Below are 18,905 nucleotides of genomic sequence, written 5' to 3' on the forward strand. Positions count from 1 at the left end.
TTCTGTCTGCAGTAGTGTGTGTGTGCTCGTCTCCGTTACTCTTTACACACGAACTGATAATCATTTGTATTTAGTTATTAATCGATGATGTGGGACCATGACTCCGGAACTGTGCGCGTCACGTTACGTCTCGTGTTATGTAGCAGTGTGTGAATCAAACAAACAAACCCAAAGTAAACATCAGCACTGTACGTGTCCTAATAACTTGTGATCAGTGATGGTGTTTATTGTTGAAGTGTAAAGTGAGCGCAGGTCAGAGGAGTGATGAGGAAACAGACTCCCACAGAGACACAGGACGACCGGACCTTTAAGGAGCGTCTGTCCGGATCCTGGAGCAGCGGAGTCCACGTCGCGATGCATCCAAGAGACATGTCCACAGCTCTAGTGCTCAGTAGTGTGCAGGAGACGTGGAGGTAGAAAGTAGAGACTAATCTCCCGTCCTGATGTTTAGATTTTTTATTCAATCAGCATATTTGTTTGACAGGCAAGCTGTGCACAGACAGGAATATAAAATGTATTTATATTTCCTTATTTGTTTTTTCTTGTCTGCGATTTGTTTTTTGGCATCAACTTTGATGTCAAACCATTTTTTATACGTGTGCCACAGTCTGAACCTCCAGGGGACATTAACCGCCTCAGTTAGTGCAGCCCAAACTTCATTTTTTTTAAAAACATCGTCACCACGGAAGACATGCTACGGGAAAGCGGACCTTTTGTGGCTTCCACCTCCGACACAATTATCTCAATTTCTGCCGTTGTGAAATTATTATTAAATTCCCCATCAATATACAAAATGATATATTTTGTTCTGCAATGCCCTCAGGTGGTGGGGGACTAATACAACATTCTGAAGGACAGAAGTTCAGATTCAACAAACATGTAGTCATTTCTCTGATTACTGAAATGAATATGGCCACATGATTAGGTAAGCAGTGCAGTGCTTGTGTTGCAACATTAATTATAATTAAAGCCCTCAAAAAGCCAATTCATTTAGGTTACAATATTAATAATAATTAAAGCCCTCAAAAAGCCAATTCATTTGCCTCAAAAAAAAATAAATACTGAGACTTTTTTGTATGACTGGTCACGATACACCTGGGCTACGATTTTTGTGAAGATCTGTCGAAGGGAAACCTAGGGGCTGCGTTCCAGGTGGCGCTGTTGAGCCATTTTGCCACGCCCATTTCCAAATACTCAAGAATACGTAAATTTTCACCACTTTCTAATTTTCTGCAAACTTTGGTAACGATTTGAGCATGTTAAAGCCCTCAAAAAGCCAATACATTTGCCTGAAAAAAAAAAATAATAATGAAAAAAATATATATATATATATTATTATAATAATAATAATAATAATAATTACACACACAGAAAAAAACAACTTCAAGTGTTTTAAAGAGTTTTAAACATATAATTTAAATAGTATTAAATAACATTATTCATAAAATATTATTATTATTTTAAATGTAAATCAAATGTAGTCATGAAACTATCTTCATGAGTTAGAGTAAAACAAAAAGTATTTACTAAAATAAATGATTGTGAAAACTTCCTTCATCAGTTGGTGTTTTCATCACCATAGCAACCAGATGCTAAGATTTGACTTTGAAGCTGATTTTGATTGACAGAGTAATTCCATCATAATTACACTGGGGCTGGGACAACAGGACCAATCTGATTGGACACCTTCCACAGGAGACCTCCGATTGGCTGTTGTCTTTTTGACTCTGCCTTTAATGCTTTTAAAGTTTAAGAAAGTTTCTTATTGCACTCTGACCTTGTGTGAGGTAAGTCATGTCTCCCTCTCTTGAACTCTGTGTTTATCCAGCATGCTAACCTCTACAATTCAGGCTCATAATTCAAGTTTGAAATGATGCTACTGTAAAATATGAAGCTGCTGCTGTTACCTGCTGCTGTTAAATGTTGATAATGTGCTGGTTTCTGTGCTGGTTGTTTATTAAATGTATTTATTCAAACGGAATAAACCCCTTGAGTTGCATCAACTGGTTTTCAAGAGGATGGTTGCTTTCATAACAAATGTGGGAATATTGTTGACGGCCTGTCTTGTGTTTTCTGCTGCTTATATTGATTCCTGTGGTATTCTTGTCATTTAATGTTGCTATTTAAATGAATGAGTGATACGTGATAGCGTGATGCTAACTCTAACTACAGTATTTAAGGCAAAGTCAAAAAGACAACAGCTGTCACTGCCAATCAAATTCAGATTCAAATTCAAATGGAAGCATCTAGTTGCCATGGTGACTGATGAGGGAAGTTCTCTCTCTCTCTCTCTTTCTCAGTGCATGCTGGGAGTTTGTTGGTGGAGTGGTGGTGAGCGCGTGAGAGTTTGTGGTATTTTCGCAAATTGCTATTGTTATATTCTAAACTGTGTTTTTGTATGATTGTGTAGTTGTTAGTTGTTGTATTGTTAGTGTGTCTGTGATTGTTTGGCGGTGAGTGAGCCGTGTTTTCTCGGCGGGATGGCGTCCTCTGGGCCGCTGTCCCTGTCTCTGAGACACGGAGTGAGGCTGGTGCCGCAGCAGGACAGCCCGGTGGAGCAGGTGTGGTTGGCGGTGGGAGAGCAGGTGGGACACGGGAACATCTCCTACGCCTCTCGCATGAACAAGGCGGTGGTCGTGTTTCTGAAGGAGCAGAAGTTTGTGGCGCAGCTCGTAGAGAGCGGCCTGGTGATCCAGGACCAGCTCGTCCAGGTGTCCCCGCTGGCGGTGCCTTCCACCCGGGTCACTGTGTCCGGGGTCCCCCCGTTTATCTCCAACCAGGCGCTGGAGCAAGAGCTGAAGCGCTTCGGGAAGATGGCGAGTGGGTTCAGGCCAGTGACTCTGGGATGTAAAGATCACAAACTGAGGCATGTTCAATCTCTGCGGAGACAGGTGTTCATGTTCCTGAACTCTGCGACCCAGACTCTGGATGTCTCATTCCGGGTCAAACATGAGGACGGGTTCTACATGGTCTATGCGAGCTCAGGGAACATCAAGTGTTTTGAGTGTGGGGATGTGGGTCACAAGCGGATCTCCTGCCCCCGCAGACAGCACGCAGCGGGGCCCGCTGTGGCTGCTGTGGCTGCCGGGGGAAAGGAGGCTGTTCCTCCGGAGCTCAGCGAGGCAGGCGGCTCCGCGCCTACTGTAGGTGCTGCCTGGGGCCCGGTGGTCTGGTCCGCTGCTGGCGGCGGCTCGGTGTCTAAGGTTAGCACAGCAGGAGAAGTGAGCACTGAAAAAATAGTTGTGGTCACGGGTGTTAAAGGTTCTATTGTGGTCGGGGATGTGGGTGTTAGCGGCCCGGTGGCTGGTGGCTCTGTGGTCGGGGATGCGGGTGTTAGCGGCCCGGTGGCTGGTGGCTCTGTGTTCGGGGATGCGGATGTTAGAGGCCCGGTGGCTGGTGGCTCTGTGTTCGGGGATGTGGGTGTTAGCGGCCCGGTGCCCGGTGGCTCTGTGTTCGGGGATGCGGATGTTAGAGGCCCGGTGGCTGGTGGCTCTGTGTTCGGGGATGTGGGTGTTAGCGGCCCGGTGGCTGGTGGCTCTGTGTTCGGGGATGCGGATGTTAGAGGCCCGGTGGCTGGTGGCTCTGTGTTCGGGGATGTGGGTGTTAGCGGCCCGGTGGCTGGTGGCTCTGTGGTCGGGGATGTGGGTGTTAGCGGCCCGGTGGCTGGTGGCTCTGTGTTCGGGGATGCGGATGTTAGAGGCCCGGTGGCTGGTGGCTCTGTGGTCGGGGATGCGGATGTTAGAGGCCCGGTGGCTGGTGGCTCTGTGGTCGGGGATGCGGGTGTTAGCGGCCCGGTGCCCGGTGGCTCTGTGTTCGGGGATGCGGATGTTAGAGGCCCGGTGGCTGGTGGCTCTGTGGTCGGGGATGCGGGTGTTAGAGGCCCGGTGGCTGGTGGCTCTGTGGTCGGGGATGCGGGTGTTAGCGGCCCGGTGGCTGGTGGCTCTGTGGTCGGGGATGCGGGTGTTAGCGGCCCGGTGCCCGGTGGCTCTGTGGTCGGGGATGCGGGTGTTAGAGGCCCGGTGGCTGGTGGCTCTATGGTCGGGGATGCGGGTGGTAGCGGCCCGGTGGCTGGTGGCTCTGTGTTCGGCGATGCGGATGTTAGAGGCCCGGTGGCTGGTGGCTCTGTGGTCGGGGATGCGGGTGTTAGAGGCCCGGTGGCTGGTGGCTCTATGGTCGGGGATGCGGGTGGTAGCGGCCCGGTGGCTCTGTGGTCGGGGATGCGGATGTTAGAGGCCTGGTGGCTGGTGGCTCTGTGGTCGGGGATGCGGGTGTTAGAGGCCCGGTGGCTCTGTGGTCGGGGATGCGGATGTTAGAGGCCCGGTGGCTGGTGGCTCTGTGGTCGGGGATGCGGGTGTTAGAGGCCCGGTGGCTGGTGGCTCTGTGGTCGGGGATGCGGGTGTTAGAGGCCCGGTGGCTGGTGGCTCTGTGGTCGGGATGCGGGTGTTAGAGGCCCGGTGGCTGGTGGCTCTGTGGTCGGGGATGCGGGTGTTAGAGGCCCGGTGGCTGGTGGCTCTGTGGTCGGGGATGCGGGTGTTAGAGGCCCGGTGGCTGGTGGCTCTGTGGTCGGGGATGCGGGTGGTAGCGGCCCGGTGGCTGGTGGCTCTGTGGTCGGGGATGCGGATGTTAGAGGCCCGGTGGCTGGTGGCTCTGTGGTCGGGGATGCGGGTGTTAGAGGCCCGGTGGCTGGTGGCTCTGTGGTCGGGGATGCGGATGTTAGAGGCCCGGTGGCTGGTGGCTCTATGGTCGGGGATGCGGGTGTTAGCGGCACGGTGCCCGGTGGCTCTGTGGTCGGGGATGCGGGTGTTAGCGGCCCGGTGGCTGGTGGCTCTGTGGTCGGGGATGCGGGTGTTAGCGGCCCGGTGGCTGGTGGCTCTGTGGTCGGGGATGCGGATGTTAGAGGCCCGGTGGCTGGTGGCTCTGTGGTCGGGGATGCGGGTGTTAGAGGCCCGGTGGCTGGTGGCTCTGTGGTCGGGGATGCGGGTGTTAGAGGCCCGGTGGCTGGTGGCTCTGTGGTCGGGGATGCGGGTGTTAGAGGCCCGGTGGCTGGTGGCTCTGTGGTCGGGGATGCGGGTGGTAGCGGCCCGGTGCCCGGTGGCTCTGTGGTTGGGGATGGTTGTCATGGTGACGATGAGGATGCTGACATGGACGTGGACTCTGACTGTGAAAGTGGGTCAGTTGTAGGAATTGATTTGTATTCTCTGGAGGAGATTCATATTTTCCTGGATGATACATTTGGGAAAACAGTGAATGTGAGAGATTTTTTCCCAGACATTACAAACATTACAAAAGGTGGTTGGGCTGAATCTATTAGATGAAAAGAAACGTTACCGCCTAAAGAAATTAGTCACCGGGGTAAGAAAAGGGTTAAAGATATCAAACACAAAAATGTTAAAAAAGATGAAAGTATCAAAATAAATATGTTTATAAATCACTGGGTGTTTCACTGTTGTTTGCTGTTCTCTCTCTCCTCTCTTCTCATGCAGGGTCTAAGGGTAGCATCTTTAAATATGAACGGGGGCAGAGATGCAAAGAAGAGAGCTGTCTTATCGGAAACAATTAAGCAGAAGAGACTGGATGTTGTGTTTCTCCAAGAAACACATACTGACAGTCTCAATGAGATTGATTGGGGCTTATGGTGGGGTGGACAGCATGTCCTCAGCCATGGGACAAATATAAGTGCAGGAGTTGCCATTCTTTTTTCTACAATAGCCAATGTAAATATAATCTCTCACTCAGAAATAATTCAAGGCAGAATCCTGATTGTAAAAGCTGAAGTACAAGATTTTAAATTCAGTTTTATTAATATCCATGCACCCAATCAAGGCTCTGAGTGGGAAAGAGTTTTTAAAATTTTAAACGAAACACTAAGTGGCATAGACCAAGAGGAATGTGTTGGGTGGAGACTGGAACTGCTGCACAGATTTTAAGTTAGACAGGAAGGGGGTGGAGCCACATGTTCAGTCATCTCTGCTTTTATCTGAGATCGTAACAAAAGTAGATCTGGTGGATGTGTGGAGGTTAAAGCATCCTTCAGCCCGGCAGTACACCTGGGTCAAAGTTTTAGATGGAAGGATCAGTGCAGCCAGGTTAGACAGGTTTTATCTTTCTGCCGCTTTTACTAATCAGGTTTTTAACTGTCAGATCCTCCCTGTTGGTTTTACTGATCATCATCTAGTTTTAATGGAGTTTATTTTATCCTCAACAGTAAAATCAAAGTCTTTTTGGCATTTTAACATTAAATTATTAATAATCAGACAACAGCTGTCACTGCCAATCAAATTCAGATTCAAATTCAAATGGAAGCATCTGGTTGCCATGGTGACTGATGAGGGAAGTTTTCTCTCTCTCTCTCTCTCTCTCTCTCTCTCTCTCTCTCTCTCTCTCTCTCTCTCTCAGAGAGAACGAGCTGAAGTTTGTTGAGAGGATGTGGAGGAGAGAGGAGCAGCAGCTGGGGACAGTGAAGGTCTACAACAAAGACAAACTCCTGAACCAGCAGACAATCATTGTACAAAGAAGAGAGGGATGTGTAGATAAAAGTTTGTCCAAAATATTATAATGATGTAAATATGTTTAATCTTGTAAATAAATATAACAAGTAAGGTAACATCTACCTGTGTATGTCTTTCTGAATATAGATACAGGATTCATGGCTCTGATCAATTAACACAGTGTTGGAGACCATTCACACATCAGTGTGAATGGTTTAGTGTGCTACTGTTCACAACAACACAACACAGCAACACAAGACAAACAACGTTTCTTAAATTTTTTACAATTGGTTTTATTTATATATTAATTATGACAATAACAAAGATACACCTTTTACACTGACGATGATTTTCTCATATCATCGTATTTACCAGCCATTTAATACCAACCTTCATTGAAAACAAATTCAATTAAAGCCCTCAAAAAGCCAATTCATTTGCCTGAAAAGAAAAAAGAAAAAAAAAGATATATATTATTATTATAATAATAATAATAATAATAATAATGGGCCCGAGCACATGCTTTGGTGAGAATTTGAGCATGGCTAGGCCCTGAAAAAGCCCCAAAAGGGAAATACAAATCCTTCGAAATACAATAGGGCCAAGCATATGGCACCAGTCACATATCACAACATCATATATCACAGCCTTCTCAGCAGCTGCCACAAGTCTGAGACAGGTTTGAAGTCCAGCTTCTTTTGTTTTTGGTTGTAGCCTTTGATGCTCAGCCGTCAACAAACAACTCCACTCCTGCATTATCAGCATCAAAGGATTCATGGTTCAAGTATGTCCGAGATACAGAACCTCGTGTTTTGATGGCGTGTAATCAAACCTTGACGCCACGCCACGGTCACACCATATAAAAGAACATAATAAAAATAGTTTTTTTAGATTTTCACCACTTTCAAATTTTCGGCAAACTTTGGTAACGAGTTGAACATGTTAAAGCCCTCAAAAAGCCAATTCATTTGCCTGAAAAAAAATAACAAGAGAAAATGTCAAACGTCCTCTGGTACCACCCTCTCAAAGGTGAGGGGCCTTCTTCTTTTTCCAAAAAACTGTAAACTAAACAGACAGGGACCCTGTCTGAGCTGAGTGATTGATTGATTGATTGATTGATTGATTGATTGATTGAACTGATGAAATCAATCACTGAAAAAGTTATAGCCCTAAAAACATGTCCCCCGACTATACACTTACTGCTTTTTCAAGACAGCAACCAAATAAGCACATTAACAATTCTTCAACTGAAAACACAAATAAAGACTTAAAGCCACTTTAAAGAAGCAAACAATGAAAACAGATGCTCATGTCGGGGATTTTCTTTATTAAAAGTGCAGTTACATATTTCACCTTTTCAGCTCAGGAGGTGGAGAAGAAAACAAAGATGGGAAACTGAAACAAGGCAGTAATTTTAACACACAGCATGCAAAAGATATTCCACAAAACATACTATAGGTGTTTTCACATGGGCAAGTGTACGGGACATGCACCCACACATCATTCTGAAAAACCCAAGAAAAGCTGAAGTTTTGAATTTCATGCCACGTGTTAAAAAGGATTCATTTGGATAACCTCTGCAGCGCGGCTAAAGGTAAAGAGAGATGTTAGAATGTTTTATAGAGCCAGGCTGTGACAGAGTCCAGCCTGACAGATGAAAGTTGTATGCACAACACATACCACAGGGTGTGGGAAACAAAATAAGGGCGCCCTCTTGTGGTTGTGCATCAGTTTTCAGATTGCACTTGTTTTGCAAGGAGAAATGTGAAAGCTTCCCCCAAGCTTCTGCAGCTTAAAGCAACGAGCAGTGAGATGCAACATGGGTCCAGCTCAACAAACTTAAACATCAACACAACGACCAATGAGAGGACGTCAGAGTGCCGCCCGTCAGGAATGATTGACAGCTGATCTCTGTGCGGAGCAGAAACGTCACCACGACGAACTTTGAGCAACAAACTTGGAGCCAAAAGAAGTTAAAGATTTAAACACAGAATCTAAATCACTGCTTTTAATGACTCGGGTCTATTTGAGTTTACAGAACTCAGCTGTGGATCCATAACAAACCCCAACTCCAGCATAGAGAGGCTGAGTGAATGTGGCCTGGACTCTGTGGAGGAGAGTCATGGTGTCAGAGACTCTGTAGAAGGACAGAACACCTGCACTGTGATCCAGGTACACTCCTACTCTGGAGGACCGAGGACCTGACACTGGAGTCCTGATGCTGTTGTAATGAAAGTAATAACTGTTTGCATTACAATATAATGACCAAGATTTATCATTTGATCCAAATCTACATTCATCTGAGTCTCCTGCTCTGCTGATATTCTTGTATGTGACTGCTACACCAACTCCTCCTATCACCACCACCTCCACCTCCACCTCCCAGTAACAACGTCCAGTCAGACTCTCTCTACTCAGGACCTGACAACAACCAGTGAATCTGTCTGGGTGATTAGAATAAGACTGTTTCTTACTCATTAATGTTACTTTTCTGTTTCCCTCAGATAATAACAGATGTTTGTTTACTGTGTTTGGATCCAGTGTGATTTCCTGTGAATATTTTAAGAAGTCAGCTCTGGTCTCTGGCTCTGGTTGTGGCAGTAAAACATCCACTTGAGACACAATCTGTAAAATCTTTGTCTCTGTCTCACTCAGAATGTCCTGTAGTCGACCTCTGACCTGGGACACAGCTGCTGTCACGTCCTCAGAGGACGGATCCTGAAGCTGGATGAGTGTGTAGATTCACTGAGTGGTGACAGTGAGGGGTAGTTGTGTAGAAACTGGTTGTGATCCTCTGTGTCTGAGAGCTGCTTCAGTTCATGGTCTTTCCTCTTCAGCTCAGTGATCTCCTGCTCCAGTCTCTCCTGAAGCTCTCTGACTCGACTCACTTCAGTTTCCTGCTGGGATCTGATCTGCTGCTTCACGTCAGAGCTTCTTTTCTCCAGCAGACGGATCAGCTCAGTGAGGATCTTCTCACAGTCCTTCACTGCTTTATCAGCAGAGCCATTGACGGCCTCCTCCTCCTGTTGAAGCAGCTTCACATCTTTCTCTCTGTCCTGGAGTCTCTGCTGGATTGTTTGTCTCCTCAGCCCGAGCTCTCTCTGCCTCTCAGTCCTTTCTGCTGCAGCTGACACTGTGTCGTGGTCTTTATGTTCATCCACAGAGCAGAGATAACAGATACACTGCTGATCAGTGCGGCAGAACATCTTCATCACCTCATCATGACGAGAGCAGATGTTCTCCTGGAGCTTCTCCGAGGGCTCCACCAGCTTGTGCTTCTTCAATGGAGCTGACTGAAGATGAGGCTGGAGGTGTTTTTCACAATAAGAGGCCAAACAAACCAAACAGGACTTGAGAGCTTTCAGTGTTCTCCCAGTGCAGACATCACAGGCCACATCTTCAGGCCCAGCATTGCAGTGATCAGCAGGAGCAGCTTGGAGTCCAGTCTTCTTCAGCTCCTCCACTAAATCAGCTAACATGGTGCTTTTCCCCAGGACAGGCCTCGGTGTGAAGGTCTGTCTACACTGAGGGCAGCTGTAGCTTCCTCTCTCATCCTCTTTGTCCCAGTGGTTGTTAATACAGCTCATACAGTAGCTGTGTCCACAGCCAGTAGTCACCGGATCCTTCAGTAGATCCAGACAGATCGAACAACAGAACGTTTCCTGCTCCAGCTGAAATTCTCTCTGCGCCATTTCACCGTCCTGGATCTCAGTTTCCCTTTAACTGACAAAAGTTGTATCAAGATCCGAACTCTGTTATTCTCGTTGCCTCTCAGCTCCTGAACTTCACCACACTTCACTCTCACTTAACTTAAAACAGCAGCTCAGTGAAGGGGCCGGAGCAAGTTAATATGTAGTCAGAGTAAAACTCGTTGTCTTTGCAATGAGGAGCCAATTACAAGCTTTGCTTCATTCCAGGATGTTCAGGGTGTGTTTTATTAACACTGATAACTTGACAAAGTCCACGTCATTCGACAGTTAACCCAGTTTAGACAGCACTTAATGACTTTCGCAGGTCAAAGTTCTCCAAAGTTGAATTCCACGTTGTGGTGCAGAAAGCAGAGTTGCACAGCGAGTTTATTCAAGACAAACATTTTTGCGACACTTCCTGCTGCCTACCTGTTTCAAAATAAAAACACTTCAGTGTTTCTGTTGACTGAATCCATTAATTTGTTTTTAAAAGGTTTTTATTTTGAAATGTGTGCAGCACCGGCTTCATACAGTATAGTGCTGGTATTTATTTGAGTATAACAATATTGAGGTGTATTGGAAGTGATTTAAACTTGTGTGGGTGCACTGTTATCAACATACATTTACATGACTTGCAGCAAATGAGAGCAGCGAGAATCAGCTTTAGAAGTTGTCACAGACTGTGCTACCACTGGGGGGCGAAAGAGCTCCACTTTGACGTTGTCAGTGTGGGGGACAGACTCCGTGTTTGCTAATGTGACAGGTTTTCGTTTTGGGTTGTTGTCTGTTCAATGTGCGCAGTCGCTGATGAATCTGAAACATTTTGTTTTTCGGTGACTGAGATGAAACCAGAAAGAAATGAAGATGAAATCCAGCAGCTGTTGAATCTCAGTGGAAATGGAAACCTGCAGAGTTGAGGCTTGAATATGAGACTGTAAATAAAGATGGACGACATGACAGCTCCCCAAAAGTGAAGCCAAATCACCTTGACTTTTAGGTAGTTGTTTTCACACTGATGTATGTTCAAGTGTGTTGATAAGTTTGGTTTTAATTAGTTATTTGATAATATAGAAACTTTGTGAAAAGTCATGATTGACAGATGAGACTGAAACTGAAGAATCTGTTGTTACCATTGTCGTGATTGACAACCTCGTTGATGAGTCCCTGGCGCCACTGCTACAGGACACTGGTCATCTATTTATTAAAAGTTTATTAATCTCCAATGTATATTGTGTGAAACCGATAAGATGAACAGTTCTCAAGACATATGAGACACAGGGAGACAGAGATTTCTGGAATTAATATGCAACAAGTGTTGGAGGCTCATGTCTGGATCTGGTTTCTGTTTTACCGTCGGATTTTGCGGTTTGTGTGAGTTCAGTTTCTGTGGTAAATACTCCAGCACTCACTGGGCATATTAGCATGATATGAAAATGCCACTGCTGATGTCCTGGTGATTCATTTGTATGTAAATGAAGCCTCTGTTGTTCACATTACATTTCCTGGAGATTTTTCTTTTTGTAAACCCCCAACCTAACACCGTGTGTCTGATAAACTGTCCAGGTCTCCTCTTCGGCCTCAAATTAAAATTCCTTTTCAGCCTCCAATATTTCACCATTTACATAAATAAAAAGTCGAGCTGGTGCCTCTGGTGCCCGTTCAGGAGAAAGAATCTGGTTCATGTGTTATCTGTGTTATCACATCTCAAAGTGAATAGTTGCACTGGGAACTGTCACATTCAGCTCACAACAGCACAGGTTGTAATATTCACATTTTGCAAAGTTTCCAGAAAAGTTAACGAATCCTTTCAATGGAATAAAAACCAACTGACAAAGTGCTTCACAAATGAAAAACACAAGTAAATTAAAGCCCTCAAAAAGCCAATTCATTTGCCTGAAAAAAAATGAAAAACAGAAATTTAAATTTAAAAGTGACAGAATATTGGTAATTATTATATTATATTATCAAACGACTGTTGTTGATTTTAAATATATTTGACAAGGACATTTGTCTGAATAAAAATAGCAAAGTGTTTAAATAAGGAACGATTTCAACCCATATTTGTCAATATTCTAAGAATTACACCTCTACATAGTCAACCTAGAAGTTAAATTATCTGTCCGAAAGAGAAGGTATAGAGAGTATGTGCTGAGTCACACACTATGACATACTCTGTCTCAGCTCTCAGTGATCACTTGAAGAATCACATGCAAAAAAACAATCCAAATTAAAAGAACATAATAAAAATTGTTTTTTTAGATTTTCACCACTTTCAAATTTTCTGCAAACTTTGGTAACGATTTGAGCATGTTAAAGCCCTCAAAAAGCCAATTCATTTGCCTGAACATTTTTTTTTATTTTGTTTGGTACTCGGGCCCTAATACACTTTCTTCAGGCAGCAATTTTTGAATCAAAGTTATAAAGTCCTTTATATGAAATAACAAGGATTAGGAAATTTAAGGACTAAGGCAAATAAATTCAGGGAATTCAAATAATACATTAAAAAGACGGAATAAACAACCGAACCATAAAAACAATAACAATAGATAAAAAAACAAATCAATCAATCAAATTGTATTTGTATAGCCCATATTCACAAATCACAATTTGTCTCATAGGTCTTAAAGGGCCCATATTTTACACCTTTCTGTGATATAATTTGAGGTATTGGTACCCTAAGATATATCATCTTAGGGGTACCAATCAAAAGAGGCTCTACATAGAAAGGTAAATATTATACGATGTTAATCATACCACAAACAGACCTGTCTGCTAAACGACCAGAGGGGTGAGTACTTGTGTTTGTACTGGGACGGGACTGGGACTCAATTCAGCACAAAGGTCCAAGATCACAAATCTATAGAATCTATCAGCTGGTTAGTCATCATCATGGGACAACAAATGATTGCTGGACACTCGTTTCCTCCAAATCCTTCAATTCGCGCACTCCTCCGTCAGTGCCAGTGCATCCATCACGCAGCATTAATACGCACGAGTGTCACCGCACTATTTATATATTTAGAGCAATCGGACCGATTACCGCACACATCAGTGGATCCTAACCTTCACTATGGGATAATATTTGGAAATGGAAGTTTGAAAGTGAATAGTTTAAAAAAAATTTTTTTGTGAGTAATCTCCAATGCGCTCTATGCACCTGATTGCACGCAGTTACGTTCATCGAAGTGATTTTACAAACACACACACACAGTATAAAAAGTCGTACTTGATCGCACTTGATGATACACGCACAGTATTAAAATATATTAACGACTCGGCTCTGCAACTCTGCTGTTGGTATCTGAACGTAATTTGTTATAAGTTGTTTTATGTCTTTTTCAATTGAAGGTTCTTATGGAACAGGTATGTCGCGCGAGCACAAATAACACTGTTGTTTAATGTTAATGATGAGAATAATAATAATCAGAACAGTTTAACATCTCGCGTCGGCATCGTCATTTTTCCGTCTCCAAAATGTTTGCACAAATGGGTCCGAGTAAGTACAAGTGCGCACAATCTACCGTCAAGTTTGTTTTTATAGATCCAAACGTCTGCATGAGAAGTGTCATACGCATCTCTCAGGCCCCGTTTTGTGTGTACGCACTACGCAACGGTTATAACGAGGCCCCTGGTGCCTGCAGTTTTGCCTGTTACCCCGACTGATGTGGCCACTTACAGTAGTCGACGTTCCCATCACAAGAGTTGAGAACAAGAAGCGAATGATCAACTCCTACGCGAGAAAGTGGTTAGGAGTCCTTATATGTCTGAGCAACATCGGGCTGTATGGACACGGCGTCCTCGAGCTGCCCATCTCAAGTCCTGTAGGAGTTTAAATGCACCAAGACAAGGCTGGAGATGACCCTCTAAGAGTCCTGAGACACATCCATACGGGCTGTTGGACCATCACTGACAACAGGAAGGACATGGACACCGAAAGAAGCAACACTCCAGCATGCTGACATTTTGGGCCATGTTCAGCAGGCAAGAGGAGGTTTGGGCCTAGGTCAGAGTGGACTCCTGTGGAACAAGGCAACTCCTGCAGAGCAGCGGACATTGGTAGTCCTGGAAATCCGGTGTCAGGAAGAGGCAGCAAGATTTGCAAAGACTGTCACTGAAGCAAGGCCGGGGCAGTGTGGTTTAATGCACAGGAGATAGGTGCAGAGGAAAAAGAAATCCTGAGAAAAAGTGTGGAACTCTTGTTTGTATTGTGCAGTGTGTATTTTGAATGTTTTTGGCCATCGATGCTGGAGATCATCTGTAACATGAAATGTAAATAAAATTACATGTATATTGTAGTTCAAAGATATTATTTAAGGTCATTATAAAGATTTCACTTATGAAATATATTTCACATGCTTTTTCAGCTCAAAACACAATTTTTTACCATTAATGATTTATGTTTTACTTAAATATATTATAATCCCCAACACCAGGAAACACAGGGATGTGGAATATTGGTGTTCTGATTAAAATATATAAATTCTGATATTTTCTCTAAATGAAAACTGTACATTAGAAAAAATAGATGGTACATATTAAAGCAGTCAGTACGTAGGATGCCTCACTGTCAAAAAGATTATTTATACTCATTGTTCTCATTTAATATTTCCCATTAAATAAAACAATGTACATACATGGACTGTAGTTTATATACACACACGCACGATACCATGCTTTTATTTAAACTGGCAAAATAAATGCCACAACAGTAGTCAAAAGCACACATGGAACTCTTTGTCTGGTAATGTTTTTGCTACGAGGAGGTTGCACAACCACCACCATCATGGCAGTCAGTAGCATTTCCTTACAGCCTATCCACTCGGGGTTAATACTACTCATCACAATATATATGTTTATGTCACAAATAGGCCCAGTAAGCACATTGTGTGGTAGTCTGGGGAATATCTCAATAGTCCCTAGTGCATGTCCTCAGCAAAACAATGTGCACGCAAACAAATCCAGTATGAGATTGAGGATCGGTTACAGTGCTTTGGAGCTGTGAATGGTCCTGCAGCTGAGCCTTCAGGGTTGGGGGAAGATACGGAACCCTGAATTGTCCCCCATAGAAAAAGTCCTGCCGTGCATGAATGTGTGTGTGAACGGGCGAATGGCAATAAATTGTCCTGTAGTAAAGCTCTTTAAGTGGTCATCAACACTAGAAAAATGCATATATAAAAATACATACCATTTGCAGACCATTACTGCTTGATAGAAATGAAAGTTTCTCCCTCTAAAAGCTTTATCAAACTTAAAACGATCACAACGGATTAAAATTAAAAATAATAAATACATGAAATAAAGACATGAAGCAAAACATGACAGACCATGTCCCTCAGTCTCAATACTGGAATAGGCAACAATACTACAATGAATTGGGGTTGTAGACCCCACTTTATGTCCTCATCTTCGATCTAGAAGTCAGAGTCACAATAAATATACCTCCAACAAAATGTTAACATGTAATAATGACAATATTAACACCTTCATTTATACAGTGGCAAATTCCCTAATTCATCAAAACTTTATGAAAGGGCAAAGAATTGTCTAAAGAGAAACAAAACGTTTTTCATTCTATATGCAGTTTGTGTGTTTGGAAGAGTAGGGGTTGAATTGTTTAATTTAAGGAATAAAAATAAATATTTTGATCGTTCCTTTTGCATGTGGCACAATCAATTAACAGTTTGCATTGGTTTCTTATACAACGAAAATACTATGTTATATATAAAATATTGCCTACTCATTTCTGTCAAAAAATACCATATCACAGCCAAAATCACCAATATCAACATCTGCTGCTGAAAATAGCCCCCGGCAAATTCCTTATTTCCTCCTGTTTAAGGGAAGTGTCCTGCAGTTTTAGGAATCCTTGATCCTTAAAAATCTCCCTTAAAACAGAACAGCTATTATTTCTTTTCAAAAACTTTCACATTCCTGACCAATGTAAGTCTGAATATCCCAAGTGGAGAAGACACTGACACCAGCTGTTGGCTTATGCACCTTTAACAAACTAATGGGTTTTGGGGAACGTTTCCTTTCTTTCAGAGTGAGATGACAAGACCAACATAAGTCTTGTGCGTGGGACTAACATCCAGTAACAGGGAAACGATTTTCTCTGAAGAAAAAGTGACCCTACAAAAAACATTAAGGTGCTTTTTTTGTATGTTTTGACTAGCTCAATGTTATTATGTTTGTTATTATTGTGTTATTATGAGGGCCGCTGTGGCTGAGGGGTTAGTGTGGTTGTCCTCCGAGGTCTGCCGTTCGATTCCAATGTTCCCCATCTGCTTGCCGAAGTATCCTTGGACAAGATAATGAGCCCCTAATTGCCCCTCATAGTAAAGAGATGCACTGTATGAATGTGTTTGTTAATGGGCAATAAAGTGTACTGTAAAGCACTTTGAGTGCTCATCTAGAAAACCACTATATTAATACAGACCATTTACCATTATTAATATGACAATCTGTTGTTTATGAGCTCGACTAAGCTCAGAACAAGCCGGTGCAATGAGTAATTGCAGCTTTAGTAACAGTATATTGTCCCATGTGAGGCTACACGGTTTGGTCCCACACATGTTGTTAGTAGACACATTTTGTCTCTTCCGGCAGACAGCACAGTACTTAGAACACAAAGTAAGTGAAAATGAATTGGTGTGCTTCACTTCATTAAAACAATGCCATTTCTTCTTGTTTGTTTGATAAAATGACCAGCTGTTTTCTACAAAAAATATATATCTATTCTTGAATTAAACTATATATTTGTAAAGTGGAAGGAAACAGTGGGCTTGAAGCTGAGAGCCAAAGACAGTCACGAGTGTGAGAGATGGTGGTTTTGCATTTCATGCTGAACTGACCCGAAACCAAAAGCTACCTGCAAGGTAGAAAGTCAGTGTGTGATGGTATGTTTACAACACTAAACACTGTAATGTGCAGTATTTGATATGTGTAGCGGGGGCCATTGTTGGATTTATCATACCACATCCAAGTTTATAGTTAATCCAAAGATCTGAATTCTCACATGAAATATGGAAACATTTTTCTTTGGTAACTAAACGCCACTGAAAGTTGAATGTTCCCTGTTCCTCATTTCCTCCTTCCCTGGTAATGTGCCTAATTGCAGAGCCCGTTGGCTAAATTAGAGCAGCGCAGTTGTAATTGGTGGTAGTAGTGAGGAAGGCATTGGAGAAAAATGTGTGGCTACCCAATGGTCCTCTTCTGGGGTTAAAGGTCAATGCCTTTGATCAGTGAGGATTCCAGTTTGATAGGGAAGTTGTGAAGAGTCTGCAGGGTTCCGATGAGGGCACTGACAGTAGTGTGGTCTCTAAGGAGGGCTGTGTCCTCATACATCTGCAGGATCACAGGACAATCCACCAGCAGGGGCAGCCACTGGGGCAGCAGACGGTCTCTGTAGAATAAACAAAGCAGATAAACTATGGCCACAGAATGTAATTCCTGTCAGCCAATAACTATGCAAGGCATGTGAGATTTGTCTTTCTGGAGACCCATCTAAACATCGAGGTTAATTTATGCTCAAAGGTGTCATGATTTGTCCAAAACCTTTCCTCTAATATTATCAGCAAAGCAATACAAACAATTTAAAATACCAAAAAATACAGCTTAGCTCAACTAATGTCATGGCTGACCAGCAGTGCTGTTTATATTAGTTTCAGGTTCCTTATAAAATGTTGCGGTTGTTGTCAAAGTCTATGCACCCAACTGGGATGATCCATTTACAGTATGTTAAATGGACAGCATTTAGAAAGAGCTTTCTCATCTTAACTACCAAACTACAAGTAACAATCACCAATTCAAACAGTGTTTCTATGTGCAGTGCTTTTCTATCACACATCATTCACACACTGATGGCACAACCCTCAGGGGCAATTTGGTGATCAGTGTCTTGCCCAAGGACACTTGCATGTGGAGTACAGGAGATTGAACCCCTGACCTTCTGGCGCTACCTCTAAAGCTGCCACTTTATTGAAAAGGCAATTGCACTTTCACCTGATCTAAACCTCTACCATCTAGGTCTGGGTAGGGGTGACTTTAACTGTGCATTGGGCCTTGTTAGTCAAACGTTGTCCAAAATGAGATCCTCCTTCTAAACTTGCCAAAGCAACCTCATCGTTTATGAAAAAAATAAGAAGTACGGATGCTCTTCTTACAGTCATGTCCATAAACTATTTTCCAAATTAGTTATTTTTTCTAATTGAGAGAATCTAGTTGCTAGGAGTCCTAGGAAATGTCTTGTCGCCGGACATTACCCACCCGTGCAACAGAACCTGTATCAGCTATGTCAATGTCAGCTATAATGTGAAGCTCTGCCCCAGTAAAAGCTGCTCTTTGCAGCACTTTGTGAATATGGACAGTTCCAACTCAAACAGACTCAGGATGCGTGTTGTCCTGACACTCACCTGGCTCCGAGGCACACCAGCAACTGGAACTTGCCATCCTTCCCAATGTTCCTGGGTGTAGAGTTGATCGCATTGATGTAGTGACAGAGTGACTGACAGTTCAACCCCATGTCAACCATCTGGTCAGCTGGCTGCAGGAAGGCAACAGCCTTTTCTGCATATGGAGTAGATGACACAACAGAGTCAAAGATGAGTTAGAGTAGACATAAGTCTATCTGACAGATTAATGTCCTCCATGTGTTGGATTTAATATCCTGCACAGAAAGCAATAGAGAGGTTTACCAGCCAATCGGGGTGTTACACACAACAATGGACCA

At 43.5% G+C, this 18,905-nt stretch overlaps 1 protein-coding gene and 1 pseudogene across 4 annotated transcripts in view; both read right to left on the bottom strand.

Moving 5' to 3' along the window:
• Window positions 1-8,105: 8,105 nt before the first annotated feature.
• Window positions 8,106-9,700, bottom strand: LOC117757713 (annotated as a pseudogene).
• Window positions 9,701-16,292: 6,592 nt separating this feature from the next.
• dennd5b (DENN/MADD domain containing 5B) overlaps window positions 16,293-18,905 on the bottom strand; it is a 56,453-nt gene continuing 53,840 nt past the window's right edge. For 2 of the 4 annotated variants that reach the window (XM_034578996.1, XM_034578998.1), the window contains 2 exons: window positions 18,589-18,742; window positions 17,320-17,579 (listed from right to left, as the gene is read on the bottom strand). In XM_034578996.1, coding sequence (XP_034434887.1) covers window positions 17,396-17,579; window positions 18,589-18,742 — 338 coding nt within the window. In that variant the 3' untranslated portion in view covers window positions 17,320-17,395. Of the gene's footprint in view, window positions 17,580-18,588; window positions 18,743-18,905 lie in introns of all 4 variants that reach the window. The other 2 variants (XM_034578997.1, XM_034578995.1) reach the window with 2 other exon arrangements.

This window comes from Hippoglossus hippoglossus, chromosome 23 (genome assembly GCF_009819705.1).
Source record: "Hippoglossus hippoglossus isolate fHipHip1 chromosome 23, fHipHip1.pri, whole genome shotgun sequence".
Classification (NCBI taxonomy): domain Eukaryota; kingdom Metazoa; phylum Chordata; class Actinopteri; order Pleuronectiformes; family Pleuronectidae; genus Hippoglossus; species Hippoglossus hippoglossus.